At 43.0% G+C, this 18,811-nt stretch overlaps 1 protein-coding gene across 5 annotated transcripts in view; it reads right to left on the bottom strand.

Moving 5' to 3' along the window:
- The window catches only part of RUNDC3B (RUN domain containing 3B), a 184,946-nt gene that overhangs the window by 129,297 nt on the left and 36,838 nt on the right, over positions 1–18,811 (bottom strand). For all 5 annotated transcript variants that reach the window (XM_050939576.1, XM_050939577.1, XM_050939579.1 and 2 more), the window contains one exon: positions 685–818. In XM_050939576.1, coding sequence (XP_050795533.1) covers positions 685–818 — 134 coding nt within the window. The remainder of the gene's footprint in view (positions 1–684; positions 819–18,811) is intronic.

The raw sequence follows: 18,811 nt of genomic DNA, 5'->3' as shown, positions 1-18,811 counted from the left end.
TCCTCCTGGGGCTTCCTAGAGGAAACACAGTCTCAAAGAAAAGAACTAATCTCTCATCTACTAATAGCCAATAGACAACTGACAGCCTTTCACCGGAAAAAGAAAAATAGCCCAGAATGAGAAGAATGGTTCCAAAATAAATGGGAAGATGTTATCGAAAAATTAAAGAGGACAAAGATACTTTGGCATTTGGGTACCATTTATTCAGGACTCAGACAAAATACATTAACCTGCAGGAAAAAAAAAAGCATGTCTTCTTTTTAAAAAATTATTAATATTTGATAGACATGCTTGATTTGATAAATATGAATAGAGTCAGTAGTTTCACACAGTTTAATAAAAATCACCAGAAACAATACATTTGGGATGGTGTGAACAGGCTCAACCTGTTATACAATAAACACTCTGTTAAACAGAAAGATTTGATGAGATTTATATTCCTACATTATTTTTCTCTAAACAAAAAATAAGCTCACTGTTGTAATGATTATCATTCTTTTTCTGCTATTTACATGGTAATGATTTGTAAAACTTCCCAAATAAATAGTTATTTAAAACAAACTGAAGGATTTTACAGGATAAACTTAACCAGTTATATTTTCCTGTTGTGAACAAAAATAAAGATTAAGATGTACATACAATAAATGATGTAATTTGCAGCCACCTTGATGCTTTATTTCTTACCTTTGCTCTAGAAGAACTGACATTCTCCATATTCTCGATGCTGCAGATGCAATTGTGTGAAACCTTAGAGCAAGCTACTCGGATATAGTCCCAGAAGCTACGAGGGCTTTCATAGCCAAACCAGGTGATCTGACCTTAATCAGAAGGCAGGAGACAAAATTGTAGGTAAATATGGATTGTTAGAAACAATGACGACACACAGCCAACATTTTGGATACACCTCAAGCTTTGTTACCACTGTTATCGCACTGGTATAGCTGCACCAGAGGAACTGCACCAATGAAGTCCCTAGTGTAAATGTGCTGCCCTTGCACAAAAAGTGACTTGCACTGGTGCAGCTTATCTTGCTTTGAAACCAGTGTGTAGATAAAGATTTAGTTTGGGCTTTTTTTTAAGTATTGCATTGCAATACCACCCAGAGCTCTAAACTGTAACCATGGTCCCACTGTACTTCACAAACTCAAAGGCAGGGTCCAAAAAGAGCTAAAGATTCAAATGCTGATAGCAACAATGTTTTTTTGTTGTTGTTGTTGGTTTTTTTTTTTTTTACTAGATAGGGCCATATACACGTCATGAATAAAAATAATCAAAGACAGACAGAGTGAGAACCTGTACGGTAAAGTTATGCTTTACAGCAATTTTAAGTTTATTCCATACCATTGCTCCAATGCCAGCAGTTCTCATACTGTGGGTTTTGACCCCATCTGAGCAATTTAAAAATAAAATTCTTTTTTTTTTTTTTTGCGAGGGAGGGGAGGGGAAGCTGTTTGGTGTTCTGTAATGAAATTTAAATGAAAATCCAAGATCATAACTGGAATGCAGGGTATTAGTTACCAAGTGTTTGTAACTTAACTTTCATGTGTTTAGGAACTGCTGAACAGTTATGATTTTTTTCTATATTGTAGTTTAAATCAATTACCAAAACATTGAAACTGCTGTGATTACACTGCATTATTTTGACAAAGTATGCAGAATTTTGAATGTTTTGATGCAGAATCCCCCCAGGAGTAAAGAATACCTCAGAGGAACACCAAGAACCTCTTTAGCTAAGGCTTCAGACTACCTGAAAGATGACCGAGTCTAACTGCAACAGAGAGGAAAAAAAACCTGCCTAAAATATCCCACATTCTGAGCTTTTTAGGCCAGAATCCATAAACCAGATCCCTAGCTTTTGAGCCCATCCTTAGGGAATGTCAGTAGGTTATACATCACCTGACAGTTAGTTAAGAAATTAACAAGGACAAGCTCAGGGCAGGACTGGTTCACCCTAGAACCACAGAGGCCCAGTATACCTTCTCACATGAAGCCTTAAAGACCTTCACAGCCAGAACTGCCAACTAAGTATCATGCTTCTCACATTACACTCAAACATGTGGCATCCCTCTCATGCCTGCCTACACCTCAAGTAAAATCTCGCTCATAATGAGACACACCTCATAAAATGGGCTGAAAGCCAGGAGATTGATTTCTGCTCTCATCTCTTCTACTGACTAACTTATATTCATGTGCATTTTACATCCATTAACAAGAAGTCAAGCCTCATATTTCTATCCTGGGAGGGAGGTAAGAATCATTGGGACCATTTTACTAATAAGGTAACACCCTTCATGAGGTTATTTCAGTCACAGTGGGGGATCATACCCAGGTCTCTAATGTTAGAGGACACAAGTGCACTCACTTTGTCACAATGGCATTCAGAATGAATATACCACAGCAATGTGTTGACAATATTGCCTGTAACCACTACTCTAACTACTAGACCATAGCCTTCTCCCGAAGCCAGAGAGAGAACCAAGAAAACCAGACATCCTGTATTCAACTGTTGTCTTACAAATAGTTGTGCAGCCCACTTGAAGCTTGTCTGTATAGAGGATAACAGCCTGTTTCTGCTATCAGCAACTCTGAACTCTAGTGGAAGAGGTATGTGCTGTGTATCTGAAGGTTCTGGCTTCAAACCCTACAATCTGTCATGCTTACAGAGCTAACTGCACCTTTGACTTCCCTCCACCTCCAATTCTTTCGAGTGCAACCCTCTAAGGCACTAAGCCTCATGCCCTTACATTTTCTGGGATGGAATCCCACAGTTCTCCTACTCTTAGACCAGACCCTGGGCTCCAGTTCCCTGTGCACGGGGTTGCCACACCACCTAGGTTTGGCCCAGCCATGCAGGACATTTGGATACTAGAAAGGAACGTTTTAACTAACACTTGAGTAGTTGCAGGAATAAAGCTGAGTGTGCCTTTGGCCTATTGCAGGGGAGGTGGTGCTCGCTAATGACAAGACTAGAGACTGCCTTGTGCTTCTCTGTAAAATAGCCAGTGTACTCATATAAAATGTTTAATGTACTGGTACACCCTGCATAATATATTTTTTTTAATTTTTAAATGATTTGCATTGTCTCTTGTTGGAATTACAACATATTTTATGTATGGCATGTGCTTTTATGAAACTGTAGTCACCTTTGAACTAAAAGATATTTGAGAAATAGTGCAAATTAAAACTTTGTCAATAGAACTGTGCAATTTTGCTAACATAAAAAACAACAGAAGCTCAAGAACAGTACAGCACAATATTAAGAGTCCAATCATAAAATGCACATACACATTGCAGCAGTGATGTTCACAGCCATGTGTAGATGTGCTATCTTCTTTGTCGCTTTGCCTCTGGGGCTGGCCCCAGGACCCTGGGGTCCTACATGGCATTGATGGCTGGCCACCGGGCTTTTGGAATGCCATGGGAGTAAGGCTTGGGGTGGACTGAAGGGTTCAAAGTATACCTCCTAAAACTTGCTGTTCTTAGTGCCCTATACCCAGCTAACAAACAGGAGCAGCAAACAGTAGAGTCTTGCCACAGAGTTCTCACGGTAAAGGAGAAACAACTATGTAACTTTTAGAGGGAGTGTGTTGTCTGTTAGTTGGTTTGTTGTTGTGAAGCTTGTTTGCATGTGCCTGCTTGGTTGAAGTTTGTAGTGTGATCTGTTTAGGGAACTGTGTGCTGAGCCTAGCGGCCTGCTAGGCAAAGCTGAGAGCTTCCTAATGAGGCTCTAGCCTGCCATCCTTTGAAGCCTAATCCCTTTAGGATCCCTTGACAAGGGGGCAAGGCTAACTCAGGGAGAACAAGGATTTTAAAAGCCAGCTCCCAAGCAACCACAGAAGCTAGCGAACAGGAGGAGCAAATGGGAGAGCATGGAAGCCAGATCAACCTAATCCACATTCTCTAAAAAGTTAGGCCAATAACTCTCCCACCACCATCACCCACAAAAATCAAACACACAACAACAAATCTCACACAAACAACAAAAATAAACCGCTACAAGAAGAAAGATAATGCAGGCAGAAGTTGAGCGACAGAGTGGGGACTATCCACTTTATTACACTGAATGCAACATGTATGATTACCTGCCTTGTAGGCTGGTGGCATGTATGCGCACTTAATGCAAACAGATCATGGCCTTCAGAGATAGAGTGCAAGCTCTTCAGACCACAGTAGTTGAATTGGAGGAGCTAAGGGAGACAGAGATACACAGACAAGACTTTCCAGGACATAGTAAAGCGGTCCCTCCCACCATCTAACAGCCTCTGTGCTATAGAGGAGGATAAAAATCTCAGAGAACAAGAACATCAATCTGGAGTGGAGAGAAATTAACCCATAGTTGCGACCTTCCTTCCAGATGATGTCATGGTATCCTATCGTACTAAGAATACCCCAACAGAGCAGGTGATCCTTGGTACTAGGAAGAGACACACAAAAGAGTAGTAGGGGGAGTCGATTAAAAAAATCTAGATAGATGTGTTCGTGATGACTAGGAGAACCACATGGTGAACTGCCTGCTGGGTTTGAAGTTTGTGGCCCTCTTGAGACATCTAGAGGGACTTATGTGCAGTGCTGGGGATGAGCTGGTAGTCATGGTGCAAGTAGATACCACTGACATAGGAAAAAGGTAGGAGAGAGGTCCTGGAGGCCAATTTTAGGCTGGTAGGTAAGAGATTAAAGTCCAGGACCTCCATGGTAGCATTCTCTGAAATGCTTCCAGTTCCATATACAGGGTCCATTAGCCAGGAAGAACTGCAGGGTCTCAGTGTGTGGATGAGACAATGATGTTCAGAGGAGAGCTAGATTTATTAGAAACTGAGGAGTTTTTGGGAAAAGGAGGAGCCCGTACAAAAAGGATGCATAGAGCCCTGTGTGGGTACATGTCAAACCTTAGTCCCAGATTTGGACCTTAGCGTCCAAAATATGGGGGTTAGCATGAAACCCTCCAAGCTTAGTTACCAGCTTGGACCTGGTAATGCTGCCACCACCCAAAAAATTAGAGTGTTTTGGGGCACTCTGGTCCCCCCGAAAACCTTCCCTGGGGACCCCAAGACCCAAATCCCTTGAGTCTCACAACAAAGGGACTCCCCCTCCCTGTTCCCAGTCCTGGAAAACAGAATTACCTCCCTCTTCACCCAGAGGGAATGCAAATTCAGACTAGTCAATCTAACCCACACAGATCTCCCTCTGACTTCTTCCTCCCACCAATTCCCTGGTGAGTACAGACTCAATTTCCCTGAAGTTTCCCAGTAAAGAAAAACTCCAACAGGTCTTAAAAAGAAAGCTTTATATAAAAAGAAAGAAAAATACATACAAATGGTCTCTCTGTATTAAGGTGACAAAATACAGGGTCAATTGCTTAAAAGAATATTGAATAAACAGCCTTATTCAAAAAGAATACAAATCAAAGCACTCCAGCAACTATAGACATGTAAATACCAAAGAAAAGAAACCATATAACTCACTATTTGATCTCTTTGTCCTTACACTTGGAAACAGAAGATTAGAAAACAGAAATCACTTCTCAAAGCTGAGAGAAAAGCAGGCAGACAAAGACTAAGACTCAGACACAAACTTTCCTCCACCCAGAGTTGAAAAAATCCGGTTTCCTGATTGGGCCTCTGGTCAGGTGCTTCAGGTGAAAGAGACATTAACCCTTAGCTATCTGTTTATGACAGTACAAAAATGGGGATCCGCATCCAGCAGGATCAACCCATGATCTGCTGTATCTGCATCTGCACCAGCAGCAGGAAGCCATCTTACAAGGGCTAGTAATGGAGATGGGTGGGAGCGAGTGGGAGGGCAGGGTCTTGCAAGGAAGAGGCAGTGTGAGGGTGGGGCTGTGGGGTAAGGGGTAGCATGGGGGCAGGGACTCGAGGAGAAGGGATGGCGCAGAGGGAGAGGCTGGGAGGAAGGGATGTTGCACCAAGTGCTGCTCCTGGGGGCTCCCGAACAATGGCACATGGCAGCAGCAGTGCAGGTTGCATTACAGTAGGCTGGAGGAGTTGGGTGCCAGGACCCAGCCCACTCCAATCCCTGGGGGCAGGCCCTGCTGCCCATGAGGCGGCGGGCCGCACTATGGTGGGGACACTGTTGCTGCCTGAGGGGCCTGAGCTGCTGGACAGGAAGAGTCGCGGCGAACAGGTGCTGAACAGCCTGAACTCCAATCTGCCACCATCCCCAGCCACAAGTTGCTGGCCAACAGCCTCATGCGTGCTGTGCCCCTCGGGCTGCACAAGCCAGATGCTGCGGGCCAGGCCCTGCTGGTGAGTAGAGCCCTGCACAGTTGTATCTAGATCCAAGCCACTATCTGCAAAAGTGGTCTGCAAATATATGTGGATTTGCAGGGTTCCGAGGATGGATGCCACCTAAACCAAAATGGAACCAGATCGCTGGCATGTAAAATTAAAAAGGCTGTAGAGGTTTTTAAACTAAACGCTGGGAGAAAGCGGACAAGTGCAGAGGAGCACACAGTTCAGACAAATACATCCCTTAGGAGAGGATTTATTAAATGAGATACTCAATATCCTAGTAAAAAAAAGAGATGACAGAAATTGATAAAATACAGGTGGAACTGAAGAAAAATAGTCAAAGAAAGAGTCCCATTCAACTACAGCACATCTCATGAAGGCAAAATATAGACAAATTTTAGAAGTTCTTGTATACTAGATGTCTAAATACTAAGATGGGTGAATTCGAGTGCCTGTGATTAACTGAGGATATTGATATAATAAGCATCACAGAAACTTGGTGGAATGACGACAATCAATGGGACATGGCAATACCAGGGTACAAAAGAAATAGGACTGATGATGTAGATCGTGCTGTAGTGGCACTATACGTGAAAGAAAGAATGGAGTCAAATGTAGTAAACATCTTCAATGAATCAAACTGTACCACAGAGTCTCTACACACAGAAATTCCATGCTTAACTAATAAGAGTAAAACAGTGGGAATATACTTTCAATCACCTGCCCAGAATGAGAATGATTATTGTGAAATGCTCAAGGAGATCAGAGAGGCTACAAAAAGAAAAACCCAGCAATAATGAAGGATTTCCACTATCCATGTATTGACTGGGAATATGTCACCTCAGGATGGAATGCAGAGATAAAATTTCTAGACACCATTAAATGACTTCTTGGAGCAGCTAGCCCTGGAACCCACAAAGCAAGAGGCAATTCTTGATTTAGCTTTAAAATGGCACACAGAGTCTGGTCCAACAGTTGAATATAGCTGAATTGCTCAGTAATAGTGACCACAAAATAATTAAATTTAACACCTTGGGAGGGGGAAATTCCAAAGAAACTCACCACAGCACCATTTAACTTCAAAAAGGAAAGCATACAAAAAAGAAAAAAAGAGGCGGTTGGTTAAACAGACATAAAAGGAACAGCCACCAGGGTGAAATAAGTGTATGGAAACTTATTTAAAAACCCATAATAGAAGCTCAAACTATATGTATACCCCAAATAAACACCATAAAAGAGAATAAAAAATGCCATCATGGCTAAACAGAGTAAAAAAAAAAAAAAAAAAAAAAAAAAAAAAAAAAAAAAAGACAAAAAAGAAAGACAAATTCCAAGTCAAATCCTAGAGAGAAAAATAGAAAGGAGCATAAACTCTGGAAATCAAGTACAATTAGGCAGCCCAAAAGAGAATTTGAAGAGCAAATAGCAAAAAGATTTAAAAAAATTGATGTTAGTTTGTAAGTACATCAGAAGCAGGAAGCCTGCCAAACAATCAGGGAGATCACTGGATGATTGAGGTGCTAAAGTAGCACTCAGGGAGACAAGGTCATTGTGGAGAAGCCAAATTAATTTTTGTAATCAGTCTATTGCAAGGATGTAAGGGAGATTCCTACACCTGGGATTCCTGTGCCATAAATGATCTGGAAAAAGGGGTAAACAGTGAGATGGCAACATTTGCAAATGATACAAAACTACTCAAGACAGTAATGTCACAAGCAGACTGTGAAGAGCTACAAAAGGGTCTCAAAAAACTGGGTTTGGGCAACAAAATGGAAGATGAAATTCAGTGTTGATAAATGCAAAGTAATGCACTTTGGAAAAGATAATCCCAACTAGACATATAAAATTATGGGTTCCAAATTAGCTGTCACCATTCAAGAAAGATGTTGGAGTTATCATGGACAGTTCTCTGAAAACATCCGCTCAATGTTCAGTGGCAACTGAAAAAACTAAGAGAATGCTGGGAACCATGATGAAAGGGATAGATAATAAGAAAATATTTTAATGCCACTATATAAGTCCCTGGTATGCCCACATCTTGAATACTGCATGAAGTGCTGGTTGCCTCATCTCAAAAAAGATACATTAGTATTGGAAAAGATACACAGAGAAGGGCAACAAAAATGATTAGGGATATGGAACAGCCTCCATATGAAGAGACTACTAAGGAGGGGACATGATAGAGGTCTATAAAATCATGAATGGTGTGGAGAAAGTGAATAGAAAAGTGTTATTTACCCTATTACATAACACAAGAACCATGGGTCACGCAATGAAATCAATAGGGAGCAGATTTAAAACAAACAGAAGGAAGTACATCTTCACACAATGCATGGTCAGCACGTGGAACTTGTTGTCAGGGGATGTTGTGAAGGCCAAAATTATAAGTGGGTTCAAAAAAGTATTGGATAAGTTCATGGAGGATAGGTCTGAGACACTATATGGAATCTGGGGGACACTTTAGGATATTATGGATACCAATATTGTAAAAATGCAATGAACTGTGCTAGATATGCCATGTAAGGTATCAGCAAAAATTTACAATTTGCCAAATATGATAATCTTGCTTACGTGTTTGTATACTTTGCATTGTAAGTTATATGTATGGTAGGTCTATAGTTCCAACCTTGTGCTGTGCATCTGGCTCACACTCCCGATAGACTGGCATCAGCACTGCCTACCCTGCTTGATGGCTGATCAAGAGACATCAGCTATTCAACTGACTCATTGAGAAAAGGCAAGGGATATACCTTATGATTCAGCAAGGCATGCAGAGGCATGCTATGAACACAATTCTAAGGCTTCCAGGCTGTGCAACTTGTGTTTGGAACAGAGGAAATACAAGTTGCATGGTAAAAAGACTATAAAGGACAGCAGCATCTTCTCCATTTTGTCTTCAGTTCTGCTTCTTGCCTTTGAAATAACTTTTCTACAAACGAAGCTCTGAACAAAGGACTGAATGATCATCCAAGCTGTGGATGTGTTCCAGAGGGACTTTCAAGCCAGCAAACTCACCAATACTGCTAAGAACCTGATATATGGACTTCGAAGTATGTGACTGCTTTACCATTTAACATCCCTCTCCTTGTTTTTTCTTTATAATAAACCATTGGCTGGCAGTGCAGTATTTTGGGTAAGATCCAAATGTATACTGACCTGGTAACATGGCTGACCCTTTGGGGTCAGAAAAACCATGTTTTATCTGTGAACAGAGTTTTTAAAATAACTTCTCACTACACTGGACCTAGGTGCATATTAGGAGCCAGAGAATGGAAATGCAATAAAGGGGCTGTGTGGTTTCTTTTTTTTTTTTTTTTCCCTCTTTCTGTTTTTTGATTCTTGACAACCAGTGTGGGGATCAGAAGCACAGTTTGTGACTGTTGGGGAGATTAATTTCAGTGTTACCCACCAGTCTTGGGAATATCTGCTCTCCCTTTTGCAGACTGCCCTTACCTTGGCATTTCCACTGAGGGCGGTCCTAGGCACATCGGGTCACAAGGTCCATCAGTGGTTATTAGCCCACATAGAATCATAGAAGATTAGGGTTGGAAGAGACCTCAGGAGGTCATCTAGTCCAACCCCCTGCTCAAAGCAGGACCAATACTAACTAAATCATTCCAGCCAGGGCTTTGTCAAGCCGGGCCTTAACCTCTAAGGTTGGAGATTCCACCACCTCCCTAGGTAACTCATTACAGTGCTTCACCACCTGTTACCCAGGGTTCTTTCAACCCAAAGCTCTTGGTAACTTTTACTCTGTGCGAGGAGGTATCAGGAAACAAGTCAGGGGAGACACGGCCATCCGACCGATAGATGGCTGGCACAAACAGGACAACACAAGAGTGCTTTCACTTAAAGCTAAACTTTACTTAGCCTCAAGCACTTACACACATCTGCAACAGGTTAATTAAACACCCCCAACCCTTGATAATTACCAAAGTTGAGCGGGCTCTCGAATGACACAGGAGCAGGCTTCTGGTGGCCAAATCTTCTGTCTGCCAGTGAGGACCGCAAGATATATCCAGAAGGAGAGTCCAAAAGAGTCCAACTGCCTCAAACTTTCCCCTCTTATTTATACATTAGTAATAGAATGACATCTCCCTTAAAGAAAACTTGTTAAGTAAGCAGTTTCAATAGTCAACCAAGAGGTTCCTTCTGATTATTGATTAACCAGGTGTGGGTTTTTCCAGAGGCTGCAGCCTTGATGCCCCAATAGAGAGATTCCTGGGGCACATCTAACTCTTCTAAAATGCATGCATCAGCAACTTCAACACAATTCTTATCAGGAAGGACATGGAGTCAAGCTGTCCTTTCTGTGGCACTCAAACATCACTCCCCTCCTGCCTTGGTCAAGCTGCATGGCCACTTTAAAGCCAGCTGACTTGGCTGGTTTTAGCAATAAGTCATAGTGGTTTTAACTTTCACTTTGGCACTTTACTGGTTTGCCAAAAATCTCCCCATACACACCCTCCTAATGAAATAATTTTTCCTAATCTCCAACCTCAACCTCCCCCACTGCACTTGAGAGCATTGCTCCTTGGTCTGTCACCTGTCACCATTGAGAATAGCTGAGATCCATTCTCTTTGGAACCCCTCTTCAGGTAGTTGAAGGCTGCTATCAAATCCCCCCTCACTCTTTTCTACAGACTAAACAAGCCCAGTTCCCTCAGCCTCTCCTTGTAAGTCACGTGCCCTAGCCCCCGATCATTTTTGTTGCCCTTCGCTAGACTCCCTCCAATTTGTCCACATCCTTTCTGTAGTGGGGGGCCCAAAACTGAACACAATACTCCAGTTGTGGCCTTACCAGTGCTGAATAGAGTGCAATAATCACTTCCCTCGATCTGCTGGCAATGGTCCTACTAATACAGACCAATATGCCATTAGCCTTCTTGGCAACAAGGGCACACTGACTCATATCCAGCTTCTCATCCACTGTAATCCCCAGGTCCTTTTCTGCAGAACTGCCACTTAGCCACTCCATCCCCAACCTGTAGTGGTGCATGGGATTCTTCCATACTAAGTGCAGGACTCTGCACTTGTCCTTGTTGAACCTCAGATTTCTTTTGGGCCAATCCTCCAATTTGCCTAGGTCACTCAGGCCCCTATCTACCTCTCCCCCCAGCTTAGTGTCATCCATGAACTTGCTGAGGGTGCAATCTAGCCCATCATCTAGATCATTAATGAAGTTGTTGAACAAAACCGTCCCCAGGACCGACCCTTGAGGCACTCCACTTGATACCAGCTGCCAACTAGACATCGAGCCATTGATCACTACCCATTGGGCCTGACAATCTAGCCAGCTTTCTGTCCACTGTGTAGTCCATTCATCCAATCCATACTTTAACTTGCTGGCAAGAATACTGTGGGAGACCATAACAAAAGCTTAGCTAAAGTCAAGATATCTCACATCCACTGCTTTCCCCATATCTACAGAGCCAGTTATCTCATCATAGAAGGCAATTAGGTTGGTCAGGCATGACTTGCCCTTGGTGAATCTATGTTGACTGTTCCCCATCACCTTCCTCTCCTCCACATGCTTCAATATGGTTTCCTTAAGGCCCTGGCTTCATGACTTTTCCAGGGACTGAGGTAAGGCTGATCGGTCTGTAGTTCCCCGGGTTCTCCTTCCTCCCTTTTTTAAAAAATGGGACTATATTTACCTTTTTCTAGTCACCTGGGACCTCCCCCAATTGCTACAAGTTTTCAAAGATAACAGCCAGGGATGCAACTCCATGACTGCCAGAGGCTGGAACTGGATGACAGGGGATGGATCACTCAATAAATTGCCTCTAAAGCATCTGGAGCATTTGGCAATGGCCACTGTCAGAAGACAGGATAATGGGCTAGATGGACCACTGGATGATTTATTGGTCTGACCCAGTATGATGATTCTTATGTGCGTCCTGGGAAGGGGTGACCTTTGGGAAGGGAATGGCCTCTGGTTACAAGCGTGTCCAGAGTGCTGTCAGTTCCAGTAACTAGTGTTGTCCAGACATTATAATACGTAACTGGGATGTTGTCCTGCTTGAGCTTGCTGTACTGGGTAGGTGCGCGTAGCAGCAATCTCTTCAGCAGGGGATTCTGTATCTGAATATCTGTCCATTTCAATAGTGTCCCAGTTAAGGTCAATGATCTTGTGGGTCATTGTGAGGCTCTATTAGCATGCATCTCTTCTCAGCTGCCAATCTCTCTTTTCCTACAGTGAAAGATCTTTCCAGTACTCTGTGCTTTCAGATCTTTTCTGAGAGGCTACGAGAAGATCTGTAAACACTCTTTCCCTTGTCCTGCATTTTATTCCATGGAGATTGGCAAACTGCTCAGATGTAGATAAGGGACCTGTCCTGGAAGGTCTTGGAATTTCAGATGCAGGAGCTGTGGAAGATATGAATTTTAACAAATAGCTCTTGTTCTTATAAAGTTCAGTTTCCATGACAGCAATGATAAATTTTCCCCACTCTTTTGGAACACCATCCCCTGAGCTTCTTCCCTGTCTTGGGAAACATCAGTGATCAAAGGTTGTTTTTCACCTTTTTTCCCCCTCTGTGCCTAGGAACCCTATTATAATGAACCTTGTTGTAATTATGGGATATTTTCAGAGCTGGGTGGTTATCCCAATTTGAGACAGGCAGCGTGTGCAGTTGCTTTGCAGGTTCCAGTATCCAGGGGCAGTGGGGTCAGAGAAATATTGAGCAATGGATTGGGGAATAGTGGCAGTGAAATAAGAGCTGTATAGTGATTGCCTTTAAGCCTCTTTAATCAGTGATTACTTTGGAGGATGTTACGCTGATTTGTATGACTAGGAAGCAGAAGATGGACTTATTCAAAAAGGTTAAGGACAGACCAGAAAGATAGCAGTGATGATATTTATCAGGACGGTCCCCCAAAAGTGTTTCAGGAGTGGAAGGGAGTCATGATCTATGCTGGCACAAATGATAAGGCTGCTGTACCATACAACGTCCACCACAAAGTACCTTCTTTGCCTTAAATTCTCCCTGAACACATGCACAAAGTGCTCAAAAAAATGTGAATCTTCATGGCTATGAAATATGATCATGGGACATACCTCCTAGAATGCATTGTAACTTCAGGCATAGAACATATCAAACTGTGAATCAAAGTACTTTTTGTCCGATATTGCATGTTTCAACAGATGTATTCACTATACAAGCCAGGCCTATAGCACACTGTGGCCACTATTTGAGCATGTGAGCAGGGGAATAGGAAGGCTACAGCGACTGTCTGGGAAGCGGGTCAGGACTGGGGATTGGTGCTGGCCTGGTGGAGGGCAGTAAACTCTCTATTGTTGGGACAGCAACGTGTTTTAGAGCTGAATTCTCCCATCACAGTCACCATTTTCAGCACACAGGTGGAGGGACAAGGGGGAGAAGCAAGGGCTTGGAAAGGCTCCTAGCTCCAAAACTGCTAGATTAAAATTAGTGTATGAAAGGAAAGACACTTACTAACCTACATACCCTCCTCAGGACTGTAAGGCTGGGTATCGTGGTAAGTGCCCTCTGGAGCTAGTTCAGGCTCTTTTGAAACAAAGAGATCCAGGCTGTCTGGCAGGGAAAAATCTCCTCATCCAAATTCAGGTCATCTTTGGTATCTTCAGTGCGGTCCACTAAACTGAGGTTTGGTGGTGGCATCCCAGGAGAAAATACTGTCCAGTTCCTCATAACAGGAGGAACAGGAGCACTGCCAGAGCCTTCTTTGTCTCTCATTTTCTTGTAATCACTTTTCAACTCTTTGCTCTTATTGCAGCACTGAATAGGGTCCCAGCCGTGACCTTCTTAGCCACCTGCTCAGAGATGGCTACATACGTACACCTCTTTATTCTAGTATTTTTTGGAAAGGGCTGTCTCCTCCTTTGCACATCCCCAGCAATGAGATCAATGATCCCCCAGACAGCTTCATGCAGCTGCAGAAAGCATTGTATAATGCTAGCAATTGCATTCGTAATAGTACTGCTAGAACATAGAGGTATGATACGCCAAACGGAATGAACCTGGCTTTGCGCCAGCATCTAAATATGGAGGTGAAATCTACTCCACATGACCCCGGTGCAGAAGAGAGCGCACACATAGACAGGTCAGTCCTGTCATCATGCAAACCTATGTGGCATAGCAGTTAGTGGACTGACAAGCTAGTGCAAATGAAAGGTGTGCACATGAACATTAGTCCTCACTAACTCAGTAAGCAATGATCTTGATATACTTTCAAAGTGGAGTACAGAATATGTATTAACTAGCTAGTCAGTACACCTTAAGCCTTTCTGTGATGTGGACAGAGGTCATTTGAGTGGAAACTAAAGTTAGTGAGAACTAACACGACCCCCATGTAGATAAGCCCTTAGATACAGTCTCTGAAGGGTTCTAATAACTGAAATTACACCAAAGTTTTGTGTTTAGTTTGTGGGTAGCTGGGTGATGTTGGCTAGGATATACAAAAGGTCAGACTAGATCATCTGGTGGGCCCTCCTGGCCTTAAACTCTATGATGGAACTACAATGATAGATCAGAAAATGGACTGAATAGAAGATAAAACTACCTTTAAAGTTAGTTTTAACTGAGAGTTTCCTGCCACAAAGACAAAAGCAATTAGAACCCTGCTGCATATGCATTAGCAGACTGCATATTCATGAGCCAAATACGCTACTATGACAATCCCATAAAAGTGTTGAGCCAATGAAAGGTGACCACAGCCAATACTAGAACTTAGCCAAACCTCTGAAAGAGGCACACCTTCCTCTTTCAGTGGAAATACAGAAAGAAAGAAAAAAAATCAGTCTCCCTCTTCCTCGCTCTAGCAATCAGCAGCACTCAGCTCAACTTAATCTGTTCATTTTAGAGCAGGGGTCCCCGATGCGGTGCCTGCGGGAGCCATGGCACCCGCCGGGGCGTCCAAGGGCACCCACGTACTGGCCAGCGGACGAGCATCTGCCAAAATGCCTCCAACAAGCAGCAGCATCCAGAGGCATCGCCGCCAAAATGCCACCGATTTTCGGCGGCAACGCCTCTGGATGATGATGCTTGTCTGCGGCAGCGTCTATTGATGTTGCTGCTTGTCAGTGGCATTTCAGTGGATGTTTGCCCACCGCCATGGTCCTCCATGGCTCGTCGTCGTGCACCTGCCAGACGAAAAAGGTTGAGCACCTCTGTTTTAGAGCAAATCTATACTAACACGCTACAACTAGTGAAGAAATGCTTTGCTGACTGAAGAGCACTCTCCCATCAGCATAAATTATTCTACCTCCACGAGAGGTGGAAGCTATGTTGATGAGAGATGCTCTCCCACCGACATAGACTTACAATAGTGTCAGCACCATGCTATGTAACTTACATCACTTAGGGGGGTGCTGTTCTTACCCCCCTGAGTGACGCAAGTTACATTGACTCAAGCGGTAGTGTAGACCAGCCCTCGGTCTCATCGCTACATGCAAGTGAACAGCAGCAGCAACAAGGCAGCTAAAACAAAGAAGTAGTCATAATACAGCATCAAAAGGAAGCTCTGTTACAGCCCAGTATTACCTCTGCAATAGTTTATCATCATTGGTGAGGGGGAGTTTGCCAAAGTTCAGACAAGGGATTAAATTTAAATTGTTCTTGTCATAGATTGTAATGGGATATTGAAATACTATTATAATTTAAAGTATTAACAGCTTCTCTTATTAAACACCAGATTGTTTAGATAATGTATTGCATAAGAAGATTCATGGATAATCTTGGTAAACAGATATAGTGGGATTTAATTGGAATTTAAGATTCTTAATAGTCACTGATTTGTTTGTCTCAAGACCATACCTTGAATAGCTTCTTTTAGGTAAATGAATTAAACTCCTGCATTTCACAGGATTTAGTTAAGATTACTTAACTCTCCCCATTTATGAACAGTTTTTAAACCAAACAGGATTCACCAACCTTTTAAACAAAATTTGTTTCCCTATCTATAGATAACTAAAAGAATTTATGATCTACTGAGACAGGACTCACTATTGACTTTGGAAAGAATATACTTTGATCTTAATTTACCTAGAGATGGGTTCCCCACAACCCCTAAAGGAGAGCCAAGGCTGTCAAAGGAGTAATCTGCTGAAAGCTCTCCACAGAGATATACAGAATAAACTGCAAGTACAAAACATTGTTGTTTGTATTTTTTATTCTTTAAAGAAAATAAGCACCATTTATAAATGGGATTATTTTGTTTGTCTTTAATCATGACAACATCCCCTAAGACATGGAAAGAACCCGATGTGACAAATAGTGGGAGTCACATTCCTGATCTGGCATTCAGAGAAAGAATAAGGATGGAAGCCTCCACCATTTGATCCATTCAGAGCCTCCGTGCAAACCGTGTTTACTAGGGCTATACACAGGGGTCACAAATTGGCAATTAAACAAATTTTTAAAAGTATAAGGAAGCATGCAGCTTAAGACTGGGAAAAAAAAACCAAATACCCCCATGCACTTTCTCCATTAACAAAATGTGACAATATTAAGTTTTAAAATTTAACCATCCTTTATAAAAGTTACTTTTCATTCTAATACTAAACCACAACGTTATATGGGGTATGTCAGTAGTCCCCAATTTTTCTATTAATATAAAGCACTACAACAGATATCAGTCCAGCAACATTCTGCCTGCACTGGAACTCTTCTATCACCCAAAATAATCACTACAGACTGTTTTTATCACTCACACAAAAGGTATGGCAGTCAAAGCGTATTAGTCATTTCCATCAATAAGATGCATTCTTTCAAGCCCTATGTTTCATAATGTTTTTCCTCCAAAGAGATAATAAAATGTATTATGACAAGTCAAATCTTGATTTTATTTCTCTCAAAAATTTTCAAGTAAAATAACCATATACAGTGCTCTCTCTCTCTCTAGAATATAAAATGTTTACTGCACCACTAGCAATTTCCTATTCTGCGATACATTACGTGAAAACTTGGCAAAAAAAAAATTTTATATAATTTTGATGGCCGATATATATGCTTAAGCATTTTTGTTTTCAGTTTACATTTTCAAACTGCAGGAAATTATGCAGGGGGGAGGCAGACAATTGCTTAATTATAATAGATGTTGAGATTCAATATGTTAAAGCTTTACAACTCTGAAAACACAAATTGCCAACATCCCATGTCAAAATATACAATACAAATATCCTTAAATTAGACTCCAGTAAGTCCTCAAGCTGCATTTTTCTTATTTTATCCACAAATTTTGATTAGGATGGAGTTTTGTCAGTTTGCATATATATAGTGAAATCGAACATTACTGACACTTACCAATAAAAATCTAATCCTTCCAAGCCTAATTTCGGGAAGTGCAAGGTTTTTGCCTCCCTCTGTTATGACATGCTGAGGTGATGGGTAGTCGCCCTCCCTCAGGATTTCTGTTTGGTCTGCCGGGGGAGGGAGGCAGGGGGAGGGGCTCCCTTCTTCTGCTGCACCTGCCCTCTGGCACACTCGACCCCTGTCCCTGGCAGCTGGGCCCAAGCAGGAAGCAGAAGGTGCGGTCCCAGCTGCTTCTCATGCCAGCTGCTCCAGGTCACTGCTCCATGCAGCATGGCGGCTGCCTGAAAGAGCCTGGCTAGGGCAGTGTCCTAGCTTGGGCCTGACGGCCCAGCTGCCGGGGACAGGTGCCAAACAAGCCTGAAACGTGCCGACGGAGGAGAGCTCTGGCTCACTCAGCCCCTGTGCCTGGCAGCCAGGCTCGGGAAGGGAGTGGGGTGCTGCCTCAGCCGGGCTCTCTCTCAGGCAGCTGCTGTACTGCACACAGGGCTGGATGAATCTTTTGTGGGCCCTGCTGCATGGACCATGGCCCCACTCCCTGCTCCACCCATGCGCCAACCACGCTTGGTCGCTTCCCCACCCTGAAGCCCCGCCCAGTCACCATGAGAAATGACTCCTTCTTGCTGCTCACCTGGGTCCAGCTGCCAGGGAGAGCAGCTAAATGTAAAATCTGTGGGAGGGGTGAGTGCAGTGGCCCCAGGCTGGGCGCCCCCCCCCCCCGCAGTATCAGGAGGTACGAGTTATCTATGCTCTTTCAGGAACTGCATATATGCTCCAATCTGGCTGGAAGACGGCCAAGACTTGTGCTGGGATCTACTCCAAAATCAAGAGGCTCTTGAGTTGTTAGAATGGCTGACTAACCTGATTGCCTTCTATGATGAGATATCTGGCTCTGCAGATCTGAGGAAAGCACTGGACATGATATACCTTGACTTTTGCAAAGCTTTTGATATGGTCTCCCACAGTATTCTAGCCAGCAAGTATGAATTGGATGAATGGAGTATAAGGTGGATAGAAAAGCTGGTTAAATTGTCGGGCTCAGTGGGTAGTGATCAACGGCTTGATGTCTAGTTGGCAGCAGATACCAAGCAGAGTGCCCCATCAGTACTGAGGCCGGTTTTGTTCAACATTGAGATATACCTATCTCATAGAACTGGAAGGGACCCCGAAGGGTCATCGAGTCCAGCCCCCTGCCTTCACTTGCAGGACCAAGTACTGATTTTGTCCCAGATCCCTAAGCGGTCCCCTCGAGGATTGAACTCACAAAACCCT

This window comes from Gopherus flavomarginatus, chromosome 2 (genome assembly GCF_025201925.1).
Source record: "Gopherus flavomarginatus isolate rGopFla2 chromosome 2, rGopFla2.mat.asm, whole genome shotgun sequence".
NCBI lineage: Eukaryota > Metazoa > Chordata > Testudines > Testudinidae > Gopherus > Gopherus flavomarginatus.
This window is presented reverse-complemented; position numbering and strand designations above follow the sequence as displayed.